Source organism: Anabrus simplex, chromosome 1, assembly GCF_040414725.1.
Source record: "Anabrus simplex isolate iqAnaSimp1 chromosome 1, ASM4041472v1, whole genome shotgun sequence".
Classification (NCBI taxonomy): domain Eukaryota; kingdom Metazoa; phylum Arthropoda; class Insecta; order Orthoptera; family Tettigoniidae; genus Anabrus; species Anabrus simplex.
The window spans coordinates 1,565,447,273-1,565,471,923 of NC_090265.1; the positions used below are offsets into that span (position 1 = coordinate 1,565,447,273).

The 24,651-nt window shown below is 41.2% G+C and overlaps 1 protein-coding gene across 1 annotated transcript in view; it reads left to right on the forward strand.

Moving 5' to 3' along the window:
* Positions 1-24,651, forward strand: part of LOC136880815 (regucalcin) — an 83,307-nt gene that overhangs the window by 41,098 nt on the left and 17,558 nt on the right. Inside the window, exon 5 of the mRNA XM_067153358.2 lies at positions 8,805-8,917. Coding sequence (XP_067009459.2) covers positions 8,805-8,917 — 113 coding nt within the window. The remainder of the gene's footprint in view (positions 1-8,804; positions 8,918-24,651) is intronic.

Below are 24,651 nucleotides of genomic sequence, written 5' to 3' on the forward strand. Positions count from 1 at the left end.
AGGAAATAATACCACAACAATGGAGGACTAGTACCGATATTCAAAGGAAAAGAAGCTATTCAGGATTGCTCTAAATACAGAGACATCAAATTAATATCGCATACCATGAAGATCCGGGAAAGTATTGTCAAAGGAAGATTAAGACGGGAAACGAAGGTAGGAGACGAACAGTTTGGTTTTAAGCCTGAAAGAGGGACGATGGATGCGATCTTCGCTCTAACACAGCTAATGCAGCTCTCGCTATACGGAGATGTATTTATGGTATTTATCAACCTGGAGAAGCCATACGACAGAATGCCAAGACAAGAAGTCTGGAGATGTATGAGAGAGACGGGAGTCCCAGAGAAGTACGTGAGGCTGGTTAAGGAAATACAGAGGTTGGAAGTTATGTCGGTATAACGAAAAGGTTCTCTGTAGAAATGGGCTTGCACCAAGGCTCAGCTCCCGGTCTATATGTGTTTAAAATGGTTATGTACGACGTCAAGTCTGAAGTACCACGGATGACATGGAGTATGATGTTTGCGGATAATATTGCTTTGTGTGGTGCTAACAGAGATAGACTGGAGCAGTGGCTAGAAGAATGCAAGAAAGCAATGGAAGAGAGAGAGGAATGAAAATCAGCAGAGCAAAGACCGAATGCATGATGACCTGCAGGATATCTGTAAGGGATAACGTTGCAAACAGAAAGGTGTTTAAATACCACCAAGCGAGTGGCTGCACTGTTTGGGTCACGAAGGATTCAGCTTGCACACGGGAGATAGTGCGTTCGAACCCCATTGTCGGCAATTTTTAAAATGATTTTCCGTGGTTTTCCATGTTCACAACAGACAAATGGTGCGACTGTACCTTAATGAAGGCCTCGGTCACTTCCTTTCTACTACTATCCCTTTCCTATACAGTCGTCATTTCAAGATCTATTCGTGTCGGTGTGACGTAAAGCAAATTGTTGGTTTAAATGGGTAGGATCAACCTTGGAGAAAGACGGAAACTTGGATGCTAAGGTTTCGTATGGAACCCAGTATGGATGGAGGAACTAGCAACAGATTTTTTTTTTTTTTTTTTTTTTTTTGCTACTTGCTTTACGTCGCACCGACACAGATAGGTCTTATGGCGACGATGGGACAGGGAAGAGCTAAGAGTGGCAAGGAAGCGGTCGTAGCCTTAATTAAGGTACAGCCCCAGCATTTGCCTGGTGTGAAAATGGGAAACCACGGAAAATCATTTTCAGGACTGCCGATAGTGGGGTTCGAACCTACTATCTCCCGAATACTGGATATTGGCCGCACTTAAGCGACTGCAGCTGTCGAGCTCGGTGAGCAACAGATTGAAAGGGAAGTTGTATAAGACAGTGGTAGGACCGGTGGCGATGAGACTTGGGCAATTAGCAAGGCTCATCAAAGGAAAGTGAAGGTGGCTGAAATACGAATGCTAAGGTGGATGAATGGCATTTCAAGAGTTGACAATATAAGGAATGAGCGTATCACAGTGACCGCAAAGTTGGCGGTAGAGTAGAAAAATGTAGAAAGCAGACAAGTAGTGTGGCCATGTGGAATGAAGAACAGAACATTTATGTGGGGAAGAGAGTAGTCCGCATGCTGAAGGTGTCAGGAAGAAGAATTGGCAGACCCAAGCTAAGGTGGGCAAATACAGTAGTTGAAGGCCTGAGAGAGGGAGGCTGGACGAAAGAGGAAGCCCTGAATAGAGAGGAGTGGTGGAAACGACTATAGGTTGGAAATGCTGACCCCAGATGGAAGTGGGGAAAATGCTTCGTAAAATAAGAAGGTTGTGCTAGCCTAGTGCAGCCCTTGTAAAGCATGGAAAAATACGTGATAGAGTGATGAAGGATAGTGTTGTGTGTGGAGTATGAGTTGCAGATGTGTTGGGGACAGCACAACATCCAGTACTCAAGCCAGGGGAATTAAGAATTTACCTCGAACCCGCTGGGAATCGAACATGGGGCCTCGACAACCGAAGACCAAGACGCTGATCACTGAGCCATAGAGCTGGATAACAATGTCACTCACTTCCGGGTACCGCGGTAGACTAAGCACTCACATGTTTTGATCGCCTCCGAGTAATTAAAAAAACTGTAATCCTACTGAAATCTTGTGCTGAACAAAAGTTGCTTGGAATTACACTCCTTTTTAAGTGAACTTCTTGGCTGAATGGTCACTATAGTGGCGATTTTAACTGCGTACAGTCAATTCCTCGGCCTCAGGGACTGGCTGTTTGTGTTCATTGTCTCTTCATCCACTTACAGCACAACGCTCTACCAAACTCGATAAAAACACACGATAGTGAATACATCTCTCCGAGTTGGCGCCATACGGCCGTAAATCTGGGCTAAATCCATACTAAGTGCCGACCCCAGCTAAATGGGAAAAGGCTAGGATGGACATGTATTTGTAGTTCCAATATGAACGGCGATGTTTTCAGTGTCTTCTTTCATGCTTTCTGCAAACCTCTGTTACTTTCAGGGATTTATACTGTGAGTTCGAAGGCTGTCGTAGATTTTGTTGTTTTCGTTTCATGTGAGCGAACTTAGAGTTCCTAATAAACTTAAAAGGTATCCTGGAGTCGGTTTATCTTAATAATATGTTTGGTAATTTCACCATTATAAGCGTACAAACAGAAAGGCGAAATATTTCGCGAATTGGTCTTCAAACAGTCTAAAACGTAAAGAAAACCCCGCCAAAGTCGGTTTCACCTCCGGAAAGGACTTAAAAATTCGAAGTAAAAACGTTGAATGTAATTTTTACATTAATCAATACAGTGCTATAAAATACCTGTTATTTCTCTTTCCTCTCGTTTTGTTATGCTTACTTTTAATTCTATAGATATCAGATTAGGAAATAAATAATTTATTGCGGCCGAATGTCCATAATGGTACATATATGACATTCCGTTAAGAATTTCACCTATAATGTAATACAGCATATTTACACAGTATTGAGCTGTCATGTCACTTCTTGCTATATTCCACTATTGACTCGGATCGGTTTGGGCACATGGTTATATGGTAGGTGAGTTCCGCATGTATTGTCACATAGTTCGCACACACAATTTTCATCTGGGTCATGAAACACTTTTCACTTTTCGGGAGCAAATCCTTTGGTAGAAACCATCAACTGCAAGCCTTGTCATGACTTGCCTCATTTCACAGAGAGGCTGCGTCCATCTTCTGCCCACCATTGCATTTTCCATCAGTATGTCCCGTTTTTTATTCTGTATATCTTGGAGCAGCTTGCTGTAACTTCCCGTAGTCGGCACTAGTAGAGTTATCCATAGATCCTCTGTTAGGAACGTTTCTCTTGCAAGTCTGGTTTTGGTTGTATCCGATACACCGAAGGTTCTTTTGAGAAATGTGGATTTTGCCTTTTCTATCTCTTCCAATGGCCTGTAGTGAAATTCCCATACTAGCTCACGTCCATATGTCAGGACCTTTGTTTGAAAAAAAGCCATTGCTATTTCAAGTGGCATGAGATTTATGTAGATTTCTGCTAATATATTCGATATGAGGGTCGCTATTCTTGTTCTTCCTGTTAATGTTTCCAACTTGTTTATAAGTATAGTTCTGTTGATTAAATCAAAATATTTCGAGTAGGATTCCAGCAAGATATAGCAGATATCCTGGATTCAGGAGATCAATTGGACTGTTTCGTGATTGACCTGTCTAAGGCATTTGATAGGGTAGATCATGAGAGACTACTGGCAAAAATGAGTGCAATTGGACTTGACAAAAGAGTGACTGAATGGGTGGCTCTGTTTCTAGAAAATAGAACTCAGAGAATTACAGTAGAGGAAGGTTTATCTGTCCCTGTAAAAATTAAGAGGGGAATTCCTCAAGGCAGTATTATTGGACATTTATGTTTTCTTATGTATGTCAATGATGTGTGTAAAGAAGTGGAATCAGATATAAGGCTTTTTGCAGATGATGTTATTCTGTACAGAGTAATAAATAAGTTACAAGATTGTGAGCAACTGCAAAATGACCTCGATAATGTTGTGAGATGGACAGTAGGCAATGGTATGTTGATAAACGGGGATAAAAGTCAGGTTGTGAGTTTCACAAATAGGAAAAGTCCTCTCAGTTTTAATTACTGTGCTGATGGGGTGAAAGTTCCCTGTGGGGATCATTGTAAATACCTAGGTATTAATATAAGGAAGGATCTTCATTGGGGTAATCACATAAATATGATTGTAAATAAAGGGTACAGATCTCTGCACATGGTTATGAGGGTATTTAGGGGTTGTAGTAAGGATGTAAAGGAGAGAGCATATTTGTCTCTGGTGAGACCCCAACTAGAGTATGATTCCAGTGTATGGGACCCTCACCAGGATTACTTCATTCAGGAACTGGAAAAAATCCAAAGAAAAGCAGCTCGATTCGTTCTGGGCGATTTCCGACAAAAGAGTAGTGTTACAAAAATGTTGCGAAGTTTGGGCTGGGAAGACTTGGGAGAAAGGAGACGAGCTGCTCGACTAAGTGGTATGTTCCGAGCTGTCAGTGGAGAGATGGCGTGGGAGGACATCAGTAGACGAATAAGTTTGAGTGGTGTCTTTAAAAGTAGGAAAGATCACAATATGGAGATAAAGTTGGAATTCAAGAGGACAAATTGGGGCAAATATTCGTTTATAAGAAGGGGAGTTAGGGATTGGAGTAACTTACCAAGGGAAATGTTCAATACATTTCCAATTTCTTTGCAGTCATTTAAGAAAAGGCTGTGCAAACAACAAATAGGGAATCTGCCACCTGGTTGATTGATTGAACAAAAAATACTACATAAAGTTTACCGTTAGGTTTTTCCAGCGTTACATGTCGTAGTAGATTCTCTGCTGCTATGAGTGTTGATCTTTGTTTAAGGATGCCACATTGCTCTTCTGACAGCAGCGGGAACACGGATCTGACATCCAAGATGTGTTGGTGCGACGTAAAACAAATAGCTTTCCCTTACACAGTAGCTTAATTGTTGATTTCTTCCATTCACTTGGTATTCGTCAAAGTTCTAAACATCTGTTTTTTTAATTTTTTTAACTCTGTTATGGAGGGTAAGAGAAGTAGAGGTAGACCAAGACGACATTGGTTAGACTCAGTTTCTAACGATTTAAAGATGAGTAGTATAGAACTAAATGAGGCCATAACACTAGTTGCAAATCGAGGATTGTGGCGACGTTTAGTAAACTCACAGAGGCTTGCAGACTGAACGCTGAAAGGCATAACAGTCTATAATGATAATGTATGTATGTATGTATGTATGTATGTTTATTTGCTAGTGGCGTTTCGTCGCACCGACAAAGATAGGTCTTATGGCGACGATTGGATAGGCCTAGGAGTTGGAAGGAAGCGGCCGTGGCCTTAATTAAGTTACAGCCCCAGCATTTGCCTGGTGTGAAAATGAGAAACCACGGAAAACCATCTTCAGGGCTGCCTACAGTGGGATTCGAACCCACGATCTCCCGGATGCAAGCTCACAACCGCGCGCCCCTAACCGCACGGCCAACTCGTACGGTAACATCTGTTTAAAGGCGCCACCCATACTGGTAATTGTTCATCTGTAGTTTTGCTCTAGATGTTCAGTCCTGACTCCATTCGGGCCGGGGGATCTATTATTCCCTCATTTTCTACATAGCCTTTAAAATCTCTCTTTCTGTGATGGATTCCGTCATATCCAGGTCTTCCGGGGGTCTGGTTTTAGGCCTTGATTCTTTTGCACAGTTTAGTTTCTTGATATGTTTTTCCCAGATTTCCATTGATATATTGGGTTGGAAGTTTTGAATATTTGGTCGTAGGCTCCTATATAACAGATTGGGATCTGGTTGATGTTCTACCATTTGTATACTGTGCACTGAATGCAATGTGTGCTATCTGAGGCACAAATCTCTATTTTACATTTTATATACTAAGTAGAAACTTAATTGATTGTTGTTTCTTTCAAGCTATTTTAAACCACATAAAATGACTTCTTCTAAAATAAAAACTGTGCAGTGAAGGGTTACGAATTTGAATTTATATATACATATATACTCTGCTGAATGCCTTTGCTGGCAAGATGTAGTGTTTACAGTGCGCTATGTCTTCTGGTATGGGCTAGAATAAAATTGTTACTTTTATTGGCCTGTCTCAGTCTTATCCTTGGCTTTGACAATATGAAAGTGGCTGAGGTATGAGTGACGTTAGTAATGCCATTCCTTATGCAGCCAGTCTCTGCTATTAATGATGTGAAAATTTCACTCATAGGGTCGGTTGGTGCACGCATTTCAGTGGGCTTGGCAGACTGATGTGCAATAACAACTTCTGGCCCAGTGAGGAAAGCAACGGGAAACTACCTCACTCCTCATTTCCCTAGTACGCCTCTTCAGTGACACCTAGGCCATCTATGACAGCTAATGGTGAACCTGTTGAGGATCCAACCAGCCTTCGGGCTGAATACCCAACATACACATACACTCTGCTGAAACAAAAACATGCAACATCCTCAAGGACGATGTTCAGTGGCACCAGGGTATAATAATATGGCGTAGAAGGGGGTCTGTTCAAGTATTTATATTGTGAATTGGAAGGCTGTCGCATATTTTGTTGTTATTGTTTCGTGTGGTGAAATTTAGAGAAGATAATAAACAGGCTCTTGCTTTTAGTGAGTAGAAGATTGAACGTGTCGTCTAATGAAAGACGTGGACATGAAAAAGTCCCTAGGCTCCAAGAACATAAATACCTTCCGGATGAAAGATCGAACCCGGGGCCTCCGGGTAAGAGGCAGGCACGCTACCCCTACATCATGGGGCCGGCTCTGCATCATCATCATCATCATCATCATCATCAACATCCGAAAAGAGATATACTGTAGCTATCAAGCACTTTTAGATCCTAATAATAATAATAATAATAATAATAATAATAATAATATTTTATGTCACACTAAATAGTTTTACGGTTTCCGGACACCGAGGTGCCGAATTTTGTCCCATAATGGAACTTCTACTGGACTGATGGTTCTACCATCTGAGCTACTCAGCCCGTCTTGTCTTCTAGAATGGTTTGATATTGGAGTACACAAGAACCTCGTTTATCCGAATTAAGTGGGACCGGAACTGATCCGGATTATGAAAAATCCGGAAAATCCGGAAAAACTAAGAAAACAAATATAGTACATGTTAATAACCTATTAACATAGGTTGTAAAACGTTTCTTACATTTATGACTCTGTTTTATGCACTAAAATAATGTGCGAGTTTTTCTTCTGTTTTACATTTGTATAGCGTTTGCGCGCAGCACGGTCACGAAGACGTTTTACTAACAACAGTTCTGCCGGTGTGGTTTCAGTCAAGGATTCTAAATAGGCATCCGTTTGTCCAGCTGCATTGTTGCCTCTCCATGTGTCACTGTTTCTTTTGATGGAGCGCCGGTTTCATTTTCGAATTCACCATCATTGAATTAATAGTGCGTGGCATTCAGAAGAGCGTGGGTTCGAATCCCACCTCGGCTGTCCTGGGATGAATTTCCACGGTTTCCCATTCTCATTTCCAGGCGAACTCCGGGACGGTATAGTTGGGGACAAAACATGACGGCCTCAGTTCCTGGAAGCGAGCTGGAAGCCACCCTGCTGAGTTAACGAATTCTAAGTGATCGTTGTTTGGTGTGGAGAGGTTGCCAAAAGACTTTCTTTAGTATTTGCCCTTTATTCGTGTCGAGAACAGTGAACGATTTGGCAACTCCGGCTACAGTAGACGTAGTAAATCCTATAAGCCGCTAATAGACACCGGGCTGCCGCTGGAGAGAGTGGTGCGAGGTAAGGTCGTCATGTTTTGTCCCCAAGTATACCTTTGATAGACCGTGGCCAAATTACTTCCAATTCCTATCCTTAACTATCCTTGGCGGAAAAGACATTCAAGAAGAGTCGACGCTGTAAAAGAAATACTGTACAAGTAAAACAATTTTTTTTGTTATTTTCGATCCGGATAAACCAGAGATCCGGATTAATGAGGGCCGGATAAACGAGGTTGTTATGTAATTATTAGCAGGGTGTCTACTATATTATTCAGCCTGTAGAGATTAGGAATGCTTAAGACCCACTATAGTTAGAGTGGACCTAAAAACAATAACATTATTAATATTACATATCAGCGAGCTTGATAGCTGCAGTCGCTGAAGTGCGGCCAGTATCCAGTATTCGGGATATAGTTGGTTAGAGCCCCACCGTTGGCAGCCCTGAAGATGGTTTTCCGTGGTTTCTCATTTTCACACCAGGCAAATGCTGGGCCCTAATTAAGGCCAAGGCTGCTTCCTTCCACTCCTAGCCCTTTCCTGTCCCATCGTCGCCATAAAACCTAACTGTGTCGGTGCAATGTAAAGCAACTTGTAAAAAAAAAGTATTACATATCAATAAAGACAACTACCTGCTACCACTTCTTGATGGAAACAATATTTTTTGCATCTGTTTCTTAGCAGAGGCCAGAACAAAATGTAGCTTCCAGCGAAGTTTAGTCTCATTTTTGGCTGTGACAGTCTAGACTCTAGACACTACTGAGGTATGGATGGTACTGAGTGATAACGTTGGGAGCACGATTAATATGTCTGAGTGTTATGAAATGTGTTGCTCAAAGGGTCAATCGTGCTGTAAAAGCACTGTTTGTTCCAGTGAGGAAAGTAATGGCAAACTACCTACTCGTCTTTTTGGCTAGTACGCCTCATTCTGGTGCCGCTAATAGCTTGCTGTGGTTGCTCTTTAAACACATGACCTTTGGTGGTATCTGGTATCTCGCGTATATAAAATTAATGTTGTGTATGTTCATTTCTATGCTTCCAGTTAACAGAAGGACCGTTTTTGACTTTGCTACAAACCAGGTCAAAGGTCATCCTGATGGAATGACTATTGACACCGAAGGTATGCTGTGGATTGCGTGCTTTGAAGGAAATCAGGTATTATATTTTGAATGTTTACATATACCGTAAACTAATTGTAGTACCCCGCTCTGCACGGGCACTTTCTATGAATGTTAAATTTTAGGATTTGTATTAACTGTTTGGAGATTTTTGTAGATTTCTTTATTCTGTCTTTTACTGAAAGTTTACGAACTCTTGCTTTCTTTGCAACTTGTTTTACGTCGCACGACACAGATAGGTCTGATGGCGACGATGGGATAGGAAAGGGCTAAGAGGGGGAAGGAAGCGGCCGTAGCATTAATTAAGGTACAGCCGCAGCATTTGGCTTGTGTGAAAATGGAAAACCACAAAAAACCATCTTCAGAACTGCCGACAGTGGGGTAACCCGCTACTTCCCGAATGCAAGTTCACATCTGCGCACCCCTAACCCCACTGCCAACTCGCTTTGTGAACGCTTTTGTAAATTTAGAGTTATTGTTATGTGATTAATTTTGTAATTTTGAGATTATAATTTTGCGTTATACGATTTCCTTGTAGCAGCCCAGATAGTCAGGAAAGTAGCTGATCCTTTCAAGCAAATAATAAAAGTAAATTATAACTGTCGGTATATATATTTACGCCTCGCGCTATAGATATGATGCAAGTTGCTTTACGTCGCACCGACACAGATAGGTCTTATGGCGACGATGGGACAGGGAAGGGCTAGGAGTGGGAGGGAAGAGGCCGTGGCCTTAATTAAGGTACATTTTCCTGGTGTGAAAATGGGAAACCACGGAAAACCATTTTCAGGGCTGCCGACTGTGGGGTTCGAACCCACGATCTCCCGAATACTGGATACTGGCCGCACTTAAGCGACTGCAGCTATCGAGCTCGGTATAGATGTGATGTACACGATTCCAGCTGTCACTGGGACTGTCACCAATCAGGCTAGGGACCCCGAAAACTTAGGACTCAAGACAAATATCTGTCATTTTGAACATATTGTTGTTCACCCCTTCTCAATTCCCATGTCGATGGAGGCTGAACATGGGCTTAAACAGCATCCAGAGTGTCACAATTCATCTCAGCCACCCCGAAAGCCATGGATTAGACACGAATATCGGTCGTTTTCGCTTATTTTTACATATCAACCCCTCCCATAGGGGTACTAGTGGTGTCTTAACCCCCACAGTATTTTTTTCCACATAGTAAGTCATATATGTACCATGTTCAGCTAAGAGGTTATACTGGAATAAACACACACACATACATACATACGTACATACACACATACATACACTGACTGACAGAGCAAATGCAACACCAAGAAGGAGTGGTTCGAAAGGGATGAAAGTTGGGGAAAAAACAGAGACGGCACGGACGAATAATTGATGTTTATTTCAAACCGATATGCAAGTTACACAATGCGCACGGCATCGACTCAGTAGGATGTAGGACCACCGCGAGCGGCGATGCACGCAGAAACACGTCGAGGTACAGAGTCAATAAGAGTGCGGATGGTGTCCTGAGGGATGGTTCTCCATTCTCTGTCAACCATTTGCCACAGTTGGTCGTCCGTACGAGGCTGGGACAGAGTTTACAAACGGCGTCCAATGAGATCCCACACGTGTTCGATTGGTGAGAGATCCGGAGAGTACGCTGGCCACGGAAGCATCTGTACACCTCGTAGAGCCTGTTGGGAGTTGCGAGCAGTGTGTGGGTGGGCATTATCCTGCTGAAACAGAGCATTGGGCAGCCCCTGAAGGTACGGGAGTGCCACCGGCCGCAGCACATGCTGCACGTAGCGGTGGGCATTTAACGTGCCTTGAATACGCACTAGAGGTGACGTGGAATCATACGCAATAGCGCCCCAAACCATGATGCCGCGCTGTCTAGCGGTAGGGCGCTCCACAGTTACTGCCGGATTTGACCTTTCTCCACGCCGACGCCACACTCGTCTGCGGTGACTATCACTGACAGAACAGAAGCGTGACTCATCGGAGAACACGACGTTCCGCCATTCCCTCATCCAAGTCGCTCTAGCCCGGCACCATGCCAGGCGTGCACGTCTATGCTGTGGAGTCAATGGTAGTCTTCTGAGCGGACGCCGGGAGTGCAGGCCTCCTTCAACCAATCGACGGGAAATTGTTGTGGTCGATATTGGAACAGCCAGGGTGTCTTGCACATGCTGAAGAATGGCGGTTGACGTGGCGTGCGGGGCTGCCACCGCTTGGCGGCGGATGCGCCGATCCTCGCGTGCTGACGTCACTCGGGCTGCGCCTGGACCCCTCGCACGTGCCACATGTCCCTGCGCCAACCATCTTCGCCACAGGCGCTGCACCGTGGACACATCCCTATGGGTATCGGCTGCGATTTGACGAAGCGACCAACCTGCCCTTCTCAGCCCGATCACCATACCCCTCGTAAAGTCGTCTGTCTGCTGGAAAAGCCTCCGTTGACGGCGGCCTGGCATTCTTAGCTATACACGTGTCCTGTGGCACACGACAACACGTTCTACAATGACTGTCGGCTGAGAAATCACGGTACGAAGTGGGTCATTCGCCAACGCCGTGTCCCATTTATCGTTCGCTACGTGCGCAGCACAGCGGCGCATTTCACATCATGAGCATACCTCAGTGACGTCAGTCTACCCTGCAATTGGCATAAAGTTCTGACCACTCCTTCTTGGTGTTGCATTTGCTCTGTCAGTCAGTGTACATACATACATAATCTCGGTCATTCTGGATATTCTCTTTCAACACTTCTCAACTTCCATTTCGGCTGGGGCTGAACTATGACTTAAAAGGCATCCAGAGTGTCATAGTTCATCTCAGCGACCCCGGAAACTATGGATTTTCGATTATTGTTATAAGCCACCCCTTCCCACTTCCACTCCTAGGGGTGTTAGGGGTAGCTTATCCCCCACAGTGTTTGTTCCAGTGGTTTAGGAGGAGATGCGTATAGGTACTTCATAACATATGGTGTTGTGTTCCCATCCTCCTATATACAGCCATGGCCATGTAACTCCTAGCAAGAAAGTTACTTCATGAAACATGGCAGCGTGTTTCCATCTATATACAGCGTGTACCAAAACTCGATGGCAAAAATTTAGGAATAGATTCCTCACATAGAGAGAAGAAAAAAAATGTTATGGCAACATGGGTCCGGAAAAGTATACTTACAGATTTATTCAAACTTTATAACTAAAATTAATTTGTGGAACAATTTACATGTCCTCATACAATAATCCAATCGTCTCATCAACAGAGGTTCGCCATTAACAACTGAGCAGGCATTGTTGGTGATTCCATTCTGGGACCCTGCGTTCTTCCGAATAGGCTTACTGGACAGAACTACACGAATTTCTTGCGTACTACTTTGCCTGATTACTTGGAAGACATGCCACATGCATCCCGTCGACAAATGTTTTTCATGCAAGTTGGTGCTCCCGCGCATTTCAGTCTGCTGCCCGCAGGTACCTGAATACCCATTTTCCTGAGGTGGATAGGTAGAGGAGGACCGATTGCTTGTCCACCACCACGCTTTCCTGACTTGAACCCCCTGGACTTTTACCTGCGGGGACACGTTAAGTCTCTCGCGTATTCTCCTGTTCCTGATGAAGCAACTTTATGTGAGCGCATTGTGAGAACCTCTCAGGCAGTACTCACTACACCAGGCATTTTGATCGCGTGCGTAACTCCATGCGACGACGAGCGGAGGCTTGTATTTAAGCTGAAGGTCGTCACTTTGAACATTTCCTGTGATACATGCTCAAAGTGTTTCAGCTGCCGTTACAGACGTGCGGTGTAAATGTACAAACGTTTGAATAAATCTGTAAGTATACGTCTCCGGACCCATGTTGTCATGAACCTTTTTTCTTCTCTCTATGTGAGGAATCCATTCCTAAATTTTTGCCGTCAAGTTTTGGTACATCCTCTATATGAAAGTCTAAGACTGTAACCAACGCCCATCCAAAACTACTCGACATAAAGATATGAAATTTTGCGGATACATTTAAATTACAGTGTAGATGCTCAATAAGGAAGGATTTTTGGATATTCCGTCGCAAGGGGATGAAAAGAGGAGTAAATTATTTTGGGTTGGGTTGAGTCCTTTATGAGGATACTTATATCTCAAAAACTGAAGATGTTACAGATATGAACGTTTGTATTTGGAATCTTCTTTAAAAATAAAGAAACACGTATATTTTCTTTTCGAAAAATCCACTTAAAAAGGGGGGAAGTAAAGAAAGAGTTGAATTATTTTTTTGAGGATACATATATATCGAATACTGAAGATCTTACAGACGTGAAAATTGATATTTGTAATCTCCTTTAAAATTAAAAAGCATGTATGTTTTTTGATTTCGGAAAATCCATTTAAGGGGGTGAAAGAATTGAAAAAGGTGTTGAATTATTTTTATAAGGACACTTATGTCTCAAAACTGAAGACGTTACTGTCTTCAAAATTGGTATTTGGAATCTCATTTATAAATAAAGGAACACGTATTTTTTTGTTTTCGGAAAAAGCACTTAAGGGGTGAAAGGGGCTGAAAAAAGGGTTAAATTATTTTCATTAGGATACTGATATCTCCAAAACTGAAGGTTACAGGCGTGAAAATTGGCATTTGGAATATCCTTTAAAAATAAACACGTATCCTATTGTTTTCGGAAAATCCACTTTAGTGGTGGGTGAAAAGAAGTGAAAAATGATTTGAATTCTTTTTTATGAGGGAACTTGTATCTCAAAACCTGGAGATGTTACAGGCGTGAAAATTGGTATTTGGAATATCCTTTTCAGATAAAGAAACACGAATTTGTATGTTTTCACAAAATCCACCTAAGTGTGTGTGTGTGTGTGTGTGTGTGTGTGTGTGTGTGTGGAAAGGACTGAAAAAGGGTTGAATACCTTTTAATATCTTAAAACTGAAGATGTTAGACATAAAAATTGGTATTTTGAATCTCCTCTAAAAGAAACACGTATTTGTTTGTTTTCGCAAAATCCACTTAAGTGGGTACGCTTGAAAAGAAGTGAAATAGGGATTGAAGTATTTTTATTATGATACTTATCTATACACAATGGCGGAAAATGAAATCCCAAAACCAAGAAAGAGTTGTACTAGATAAACGAAATTCGGAAGGCGTGTTTCCACTTCCGAAAGATGACGCCTGTTCAGATTTGTGCGCTAGTCGACGAAGATTGATGCTAGTAGTGCCACTATGACTTTACAAAGTAAGTTTGCTTTAAATACGCTCTGTACAGTTCATGACCTTTAGTGATCGTCCGCTGTTGGCATTGGGAGGCAGCTGTGAGTCAAACATGCCTTTATGGAGACGAGATGTTCTCTCCGCGATATTGCAGAAAGACTTGGCAGAGATGTATCTACAGTGTACCGGTGTTGGCAACAATGGTCACGGAGAGGCACTGTCTCAAGAAGGCCGGGATCCGACCACACATGGGCCATTACGGAGAGCGAAGACCGCCGTATTCGCCGAATGGCTGTGGAGGATCGTACTGCATCTGCAGCAGCCATCAGAACTTCAGTTGGCACCAGAGTGACAAAGCGAACAGTAACAAATCGGTTACTTGACGGACAGCTCCGAGATAGACATCCTGTAGCGTTCATGCCGCCAAATTCGAATTATTGCCATCTGCCACTTCAGTAGTGTCAAGCTAGAACTTGTTAGACGGCGGAGTAGAGATCTGTTGTGTTCTCAGATGAGATCTATTTTCGCCCTGGTGTAAGAAGGAGGCCAGGTGAGCGCTTGGAACCAAGCTGTCTTCAGCGTCGACACACTGGACTTACACTGGTCTGGAGAGATTTCCTTTGACAGCAGGAGTCCTCTCGTCGTTATCTCAAGGACCTTGACAGCGGATTTGTGTGTCAGACTAGTGACTGAACCGGTTGCGCTGCCATTCATTCGCAGTATTCAAGGGGGTGTTTTCTCGTCCTCATACCGCAACTATCTCCTAACGTGCTCTACAGAGTGTGCCTTGGCCTGCAAGGTCGCCAGACCTTTCACGACAAATTCAGCACTATCCAATACCAGCATTAATCGTTGTTGATTTTACTAACGAAGTGCAATAGGCGTGGAACTCAATCCCACAAAATGGCATATGGCACCTGAACGACACAATGCTTGCATGCTGACATTCAAAATCGTGGCGACAACAGTGGTTATTAATGTACCCCATGTCACATGTCTTCGCTCGCATATTTGAAGTTGTGACCTGGAAACTTTAATCAAATAAATATGTTACCTGGGCAATATCTTAGAGTAAATTCCATTCCTCTTAAACTAATGTTTTCTTGGTGTTGGGATATCATTTTCCGCCAGTGTATATGAAAGGCAATGTTCTGACTGATTGTATATAAACGCTGAGGCAAAACTACTCCCTATAAACAAATGAAATGTTATGGTTGCATTGCTGTTACAATGTAGGCATCCACTAAGGAAGTGTTTCAAAAAATTCCACCTCTAAGGGGATGAACCTGTGGTAAAACTCTGAAAACCTAAATATTCATTACTCTGAAACCGTTTTCCGAAGAAAATTGAAATGTCATTCAATGATTGCTCCTTTATGAATTAGATGTTAAATAACACCAAATTAGAAACAAAATTCAGTGGGGGTTAATATCCGAAAACAAAAATGTTCATTTCTCTGGAACCATTTGGCATACGAGGTTGAAATTTCACATGACAATTCTTCCTACATGTCTTAAATTTTGAATAAAACGTGGTCCCGAGATAATACAGACCTAAGAGGTTTCATCGGGGGAATAGGGGGGCTGATGACATAAATTAGATTTTAAATAAGAAGTGGTCTTCAAACAATGCACCCCTAAGGGGTTTTGACTGGGATGAGATGTCCGATGACAAATATATTCATTCCTCTGAAACCGTTTAACGTACGAGATTGAAACTTCACATGATGATTGTTCCTGTATGCCTTACATTTTAACCAAGAAGTGGTCTTCAAACAACACACCCATAAGGGGTTTCAATGGGGGGAGGTGAGTTATGATGACATATTCATTTCTCTGAAACCGTTTGACATACGAGGTTAAAATTTCACATGACAATTCCTCCTATACGTTTTAAATTTTAAATAATAACACGTCTTAAAAATACACCCCTAAGGGATTTTGGATGGGGTGGGGTGGGAGGTTAAGAATTATGCCAAAATGATTCATCCCTCTAAATCATTTGACGTATGAATGTGTAATTTTACAAGAGCTTCCGATGTCGTAGGTGTCAAATATTATATCATTCAACATATTTCACGTATATAAGGATTGGGAGGATTGTAGAAGTTGTTTAAGTTCTAAAACCAAGTCTTTTCAACAGCCAAGGTACTCGACCGAATTTACAATTTCTCTTATTTATTGCCAAAAATATTTATTTAACTGAAGTAATCTTAAACTTGGTATATGACTAGAGGAACATTCTTTGAGACTGTATACCAGTAATGGTACCTAAATTCGTGTGCATGTTGAATGTCTAAGTTTTAAAGATTTAAAAAAACTCAAATTACTAATCAAATTCCACAAGTTTAATACATATCAGGCCTAAATAATAATGGGAGTTTATTCTCGATTTTTATCAGAGATCTGTCTAAGATTTTAAATAAAACGTGGTCTTAAAACAATACACCCCTACGGGGTTTTGGCTGGGAGGGTAAGTAATGCTGAAAAAGTATACATTTATATGAAACCGTTTGAATTATGAAGTAAACATTTCAAATTACATCTGTAACAAATTCAGTTTTTGAGACATAAGTATCCTCATAAAATAATTCAACTCCTTCTTCACTTATGTTTACCCCCCTCCTCCTCCACCTTAAGTGTAGTCACTACGCTGAACAAAAGTGTTTCTTTATTTTAAAAAAAGATTCCAAATACCAACTTTTCACGTCTGTAACATTTTAAGTATGAGAGAAACTCGTTTAAAAATCAACAGATGTTTCAATTCTTTTCACCCCCTTAGGTGGATTTTTCGAAAAAAAACGTACGTGTTTATATTTAAAGGATATTCCAAGTACCAATTTTCACGACTGTAACATCTTTGGATTTTGAGATATATCTATCACAATGAATAAACTTTTAATGTCCACCTATTCAATACAATAATAATGTTTATAGATGTAATTACAACATTCTAATTATATAGGTTAGTTTCGACGCATTTTTGCGTCATCCTCAGCTGTACAAAGAAGTCAGAAAATAGGCAAATTATATAAAACTCATGACAAATATTAAATTGTACGTGATATAAGAACCCTATGAAATCTACATTAAAACAGTGCCACATAATAAAACCTTATTGAACAAGTTGAAGACTTGCGAGTCAAATGTATACTGAATGCTGAATAACAGTTCTCAATTTGATTCATGTCCCTGTGGACATACAGTAGTAAGCTCAATAAATTTGGTGAGCGATTTACAATAATACAATAGCTTGTGTTTTAAAACATTTTTACACCTTAATTCAACTACGGTTCATAAACTGCTGAGCCATCTTAAAATAATCGTGAATATAATCTGCTGAATAATTTTTGGGTATGGCGGAATTCTTCTATATCTAAGGCCTATGAGGTGGAAACATATAAATAACTCCTTAAGATGTAAACAGGAACTATGTTTCTCAGTTCAAATGTGGAACCTGTGGAAAATAAAAAAAAAACACCAATAACAATTCGAAGTGGAAAGTTTTAAGACTCTACTCAATAATATAATTATATGCAAGACTCACCTCACACGGCCGTAGACTGATCGTAATGTAAATAACGTGCAGTATACAATGAACAGCTCGAGTCAGATATGTACGGGACAATGGAAGGGCGATAGGGGTAGGCAGAAGTAGGACGTGTGGAGTGGTCGTGTGGAGGGGATCTGGTGGGCGTGGACTACGAAACGCATATTGAGAAAACTTGTTGCGCATAATACGTAAAATTAAACTCTTGTTTGGAATTTGAACATTTTTGAGAAATCCTGTAAGGAAATCAAAACAGAACTTTCGGTGTCTCGGATATATCGTTTAGATTGAGATTTGAGTTGAAATACTGGTCTAGATGGATATAACAGAATTCAGTAGCATCCAGCAACGGTCCTTTACTTAAAGTCTCGTATATGAATGTCTTGCTCCAGGCTTGTGAAATTATGTTTTAATTCGTGGACATGTTGGCCTACCGCAGAGAATCTATTATATCTCACGGCATTAACATGTTCACCATATCTTATCTTGCGCCCAGTTTGTTCGAGATAGGTGCAGTCACAGTTATTGCACTGAAATCTATATACTCCTGATCTGAGATAAGGATTGGATGTATTTATAGAGGCTGAATTATGTAACACCTCAGTACTCCTATTATCAGTATGAAAGGATATCTTTACTTTATTCTTATTAAATATAGTAGTGACTTTATAAATGTTATCATTAAATGTTAAGGTTGAATAAGAATTATGACTGGGGTTATCTCCGCTTAGCGTGGTTTGCGAGTGAGTCTTGCATACAATTATATCATTGAGTAGAGTCTTAAAACTTTCCACTTCGAATTGTTATTGGTTTTTTTTTTATTTTTCACAGGTTCCACATTTGAACTGAGAAACATAGTTCCTATTTACATCTTAAGGAGTTATTTATATGTTTCCACCTCATAGGCCTTAGATATAGAAGAATTCCGCCATACCCAAAAATTATTCAGCAGTTTATATTCACGATTATTTTAAGATGGCTCCGCAGTTTATGAATCGTAGTTGAATTAAGGTGTAAACATATTTTAAAACACAAGCTATTTTATTATTGTAAATCGCTCACCAAATTTATTGAGCTTACTACTGTATGTCCACAGGGACATGAATCAACTTGAGAACTATCATTCAACATTTAGTACCTATATTTTTGACTCGCAAGTCTTTAACTTGTTCAATACGGTTTTATTATGTGTCATTGTTTAAATGTAGATTTCATAGGGTTCTTACATCACGTACAATTTAATATTTATCATGAGTTTTATATAATTTACCTCTTTTCCAATTTCTTTGTACAGCTGAAGATGACGCAAAAATGCGTCAAAAGTAGTACTAAATATAATTAGAATGTTGTAATTACATCTATAAACAACATTATTATTGTACTGAATTGGTGGATATTAAAGTTTATTCATTGAAATTTTCAGTTCAATACGGACAAAAAACTAAATTTCTTACGTTAACTGATATATCCATCCTCATAAAAGAATTCAACTCCTTCGGTTTTTTCACCCTCCTCCCCCATTAAGTAGACTTTTCGAAAACAAAAGTACGTGTTTCTTTATTTTTAAAGGAGATCCCAGGTTTCACGTCTGTAACATCTCCATCCTCATAAAAAGTATTCAACGCCTTCCTCACTTCTTTTCACCCCGCCCCCCCCCCCACTTAAGTGGATGTTCCGAAAACAAAATGTACACGCTTCTTTATTTTTAAACGAAATTCCAAATAACAATTTTCACGTCTGAAACATCTTCAGTTTTTGAGATATATGTATCCCAATAAAATAATTCAACCACTTATTTCGGTCCTTTTCACCCCCTTGAACGGATTTTCCGAAAACAAAAAATACGAGTTTCTTTATTTTAAAAGGAAATTTCATGTACCAATTTTCAAGTCTGTCACATCTTCAGTTTTTGATATATAAATATCCCAAATAAGGATTAAAACCCCATTTTCAGTCCCTTGGACCACCCCCCGTAAGTAGATTTTCCCAAAGCAAATAATACGTGTTTCTTTATTTTTAAATGAGATTCCCAACACAAATTTTATGTCTCTATCATGTTAATTTTTTGAGATGTACTAATTTTAAAAGGTCACCCCATTTTCACTTCTTTTAACCCCCTTAAGTGAATTTTCTGAAAAAAATATCATGCGTGTTTCTTTATTTTTAAAAGAGATTCCAAATAACTTTTACGTCTGTAACGTGATAAATTTATGAGATATACCGGTACTCATTTTAAAAATTCACCCCCCCCCACTTCTCACTTATTTTCAGCCCCCTTCAGTGGATTTTCCGAAAATAAAAAATACGTGTTTCTTTGTTTATAAGTGATATTCCAGGTACCAATTTTCACGTTGGTAACATCTTCAGTTTTTGAGACATATCCTCATAAAAGGGATTCAACCTCCTTTTCTTTATTGTTAAAAGATATTCCAAGTACTAATTTTTACATCTGTAAACTTTTAAGTTTTTGAGATGTAAATATACTAATTTAAACAATTCACCCCCCGTACCCCCCTTTCACCCCTAGCGACGGAATATCAAAAAATCCTCCCTTAGTGAGCACCTACACAATAGGCGATCTGCGTGTCGTGATAAGGATCAAATGTTGATGAAGACGACACATACACCCAGCCCCCGTGCCAGCGAAACTAACCAATTATGTTTAAAATTCCCGACCCTGCCGGGAATCGAACCCGGGACTCGTGTGACCAAAGACCAGCACGCTAACCATTTAGCCATGGAGCTGGACTAATTACATAAAATTACTCAACATAAAATACTACCTCTCGGATTTCGTTCAAAACACTTCCTTCTGAATAATAAGGAAAAAATGTGTAATTTTCAGCGAAATCGGTCCCGTAGTTTTTGAGACCCTTCGAGACAAACAAAGATATTCGTTTTTAAATATATATATAGAAGATTACTTATTGTCCACCTATGTGGTCTAGTGGTTAGTGGGATTAGCTGCCACCCCCGGAGGACCGGGTTCGATTCCGGGTTCTGCCACGAAATTTGAAAAGTGGTACGAGGGCTGGAACGGGGTCCACTCAGCCTCGGGAGGTCAACTGAGTATAGGGGGGTTCAATTCCCTCCTCAGCCATCCTCGAAGTGGTTTTCCGTGGTTTCCCACTTCTCCTCCAGGCAAATGCCGGGATGGTACCTAACTTAAGGCCACGGCCGCTTCCTTCCCTCTTCCTGGTCTATCCCTTCCAATCTTCCCATTCCCCACAAGGCCCTGTTCAGTATAGCAGGTGAGGATGCCTGCCGAGGTACTGGTCCTCCTCCCCAGTTGTATCCCTCGACCCAACGTCTCATTCCCCAGGGCACTGCGCTTGAGGTGGTAGAGGTAGGATTCCTCGCCGAGTCCGAGGTAAAAACCGAGGGTAAACAAATAAAGAAGAAGAAGACAATCACCAAATAGAAAATTTATAATCGGTAACTAACAATACGAATAAACAAAGTGACCGGCACAATTTAAACTTCAACTACACTTTAAGAATCTCAATAACAAAATCACAGGCCCTGGAGATAACAAGTTATAAAATCACTCCACAAGCCTCTAAATGTGTCTTATTTAGTCCAGCTCTATGGCTAAATGGTTAGCGTACTGGCCTTTGGTCACAGGGGTCCCGGGTTCGATTCCCGCCAGGGTCAGGAATTTTAACCATGATTGGTTAATTTCGCTGGCATGGGGGCTGGGTGTATGTGTCGTCTTCATCATCATCACGCGCTGGTCGCCTACCGGCGTCATCTCAGAAGACATGCATCTGGTGAGCCGAACTTGTTCTCGGACACTCCTGGCACTAAAAGCCATATGCCATTTCATTTCGTGCCTTATTTGGATCACAAAGGGAACACTCTGTAGGCAATGCAAGGGACAATCTCTTTAACCAATGCGTTTGTAGGTCACGTAGCTGTCACATTCCACTCGGGAGATAGTGAGTTCGAACCCCACTGTCGGCAGTCCTGAAGATTATTTCCGTGGTTTCCCAATTTTGAACCAAGCGTATGCTGGGGCTGTACCTTAATTAAGGCCACGGTCGCTTCTTTCCCACTCCTAGCCATTTCCTATCCCATAGGCGCCGTAGGACCTATCTGTGTCGGTGTGACGTAAAGCAAATTGTAAATCTATTTAAACAAAACCCGTCGTGTTGATGTTATGTGTTTGGGTCATCAGTTCATAGACTGGTTTGATGCAACTATCCACGCCATCCTATCCTCTGCTAAACTTTTCATTTCTACGCAACTACTACATCTGTCATAATCATACCTTGGTCTACCCCTGCCGTTTTTACCGCCTACACTTCCCTCAAAAACTAAAAAACTGGGTGTCTTAAGATGTACCCTATCATTCTTCTAGTCAGGTTTCATCAAGTCGTTCTCCTCTCACCAATTCGATTCACTATCTCTTAATGTGTGATTCGACCTACCCATCTCACCTTCAACATTCTTCTGTAACACCACATTTCAAAAGCTTCTATTTCCTTTCTTTCTGACCTCGTTATCGCCCATTTTTCGCTTCCATACGATGCCACACTCCAAATAAAAGTCTTAAGAAACACTTTATAATTCCTATATCAATGTTTGAAGTGAGCAAATTTCTTCTCCTAAGAAATGTTTTCCATGCTTGTGCTAGTCTGCATTTTATATCTTCCTTACTTCTGAGATCGTTAGTTATTTTACTACCCAAGTAACAATGTTAATCCACTTCCTTTAATATTTCATTTCCCTCCTCTACCACCTCAAGGGCAGTGTCCTGGAGCTTCAGACTCTGGGTCGGGGGATACAACTGGGGAGAATGACCAGTAGCTCGCCCAGGCGACCTCACCTGCTATGCTGAACAGGGGCCTTGGTGGGGATGAGAAGATTGGAAGGGATAGACAAGGAAGAGGGAAAGAAGCGGCCGTGGCCTTATGTTAGGTACCATCCCGGCATTTGCCTGGAGGAGAAGTGGGATACCACGGAAAACCACTTCCAGAATGGTTGAGGTGGGAATCGAAGCCACCTCTACTTAGTTGACCTCCCGAGGCTGAGTGGACGCCGTTCCAATCCTCGTACCACTTTTCAAATTTCGTGGCAAAGCCGGGAATCGAACCCGGGCTTCTGGGGTGGTAGCTAATCACACTAACCACTACACCACACAGGCGGACTACGTCATTTCCTAGTCTAATATTTCCTTCCTCACTAGACTTCATTCGACTGTACTCCATTACCTTTGTACTCCTTCACCAAGACTGTGTCCATACCAGATCTTCTGCAGATTCAGATAGAATAACAATATTATCGGCAAACCTCAGAGTTTGATTTTATTTCCTTGGATTGTGAATCATTTTCCTAATTCCTCTTTCATTTCCTTTATCGCCTCTTCTATGTAAACATTGACAACGAGATGGAACAAACTGCAGCCTTGCCTCACTCCTTCCTGGATTGCTGCTGTTTTTTCAGCCTTAGATTCTTATCACTGCAGACTGATTTTTGTACAGATTGTACAGGAGCGTAGCCAGAAGGGGAGGGGGTGTTATTGGGGGTTAGAACGCCCCCATGGAATTTTTACAAAAATAAAATATAGAAACTGACAATAAACTAAATAAACATTCAGAGACATAATTGTAGAACCAACAGATATGTTGAATATATTTTCTAAGAAGCCTCGAAAGTTGGATTTTAGATTGTAAACTGAATATACAATTGGCTGTAAAACAGTGGACCTTGGCCGTATTATTCTTGTTCTGTATTTTAATGTAAGATTTTGTAGCGTACTGCAATCTGAATATCAATATAATTCACTTGTATCAGAATCCACATAATGACAAATTTTGCACCACACACTCACCTTCACTTTGTTCTATTATCATTTTGTAACTATAACCCCCTCTCTCATCGGCCGATCCTGGCTACTCTACTGATCTAATCCCGATCACTTTCAGGATCTCAAATAACTTGGCCGGCCTGAGTGGCTCAGACGGTTGAGGTGCTGTGCTTCTGACCCCAACATCGCAGGTTCGATCCTGGCTCAGTCCGGTGATATTTGAAGGTGCTCAGATACGTCAGCCTCGGGCACGTAAAACAACTCATGCGGGATTAAATTCCTGCACCTCGGCGTCTTCGAAAACCTTGAAAGTAGTTAGTGTGACGTAAACCAAATAACATTATTATTATCATATAACTCAGTCCAGTCAACATTATCAAATGCCTTTACGAAGATCTAAGATCAAACGTAAAGTCAGGATCGCTTCACATGTTGCTACATATTTTCTGAAGCCAAACTGATCTACTTCCAACTCAGCTTCAACTTGTCTTTCCATTCTTCTGTAAACAATTCGTGTCAAAATTTTGCAAGCGTGAGATACTAAACTAATGGTGCGGTAGTTTTCACACTTGTCAGCACCTGATTTCTTGGGAATAAGTATAATAACTGTCTGTCTAAAATCGGATGGCACCTCTCCTGTATCATATATCTTACACACTAAATGGGATAACCTCGCCATGCCGGTTTCTCCTAAGGCAGTCGGTAATTCTGAGGGCATGTCATCAATTCCAGGTGCCTTGATCCTATTTAGGTCTCTCAAGGCTCTGTTACATTCTGACCAGTGGCGGCGAGTGACTTTTACGGTAAGGGAAGCACATATCATAAGCTAAGAAGATATATACAGTAAAATAAATATAATAACTCACATTGTCTTGTGCTATTTGAAGTTAATTCCATCCGCTTCTCCTTTTTTTTGACGAATTCTTCTATGAAAAGGCTGTAGAATTCTTCATTCTTTGATGACTTCAATTTTAGTAACGTCTTCTCAATCGACATTAGAGACAAGTTCGAGCGTCTCTGTTGTCCCTGTGTGTTTCTGCAGTAGGTGTGGATTCTCCGAAGTGCCGAAAATGAACGTTCGGCACTAACACTGGATACTAGGATAGTTGAAATCAACGTACATAACTTAAACAGTTCAGAAAAGGCAGAAGATGACAATCCACTACATTTTAAATAAAACAAAAGTTTTAGAACTCTCATCGTAAGATATTCATCGGAGGAATAAG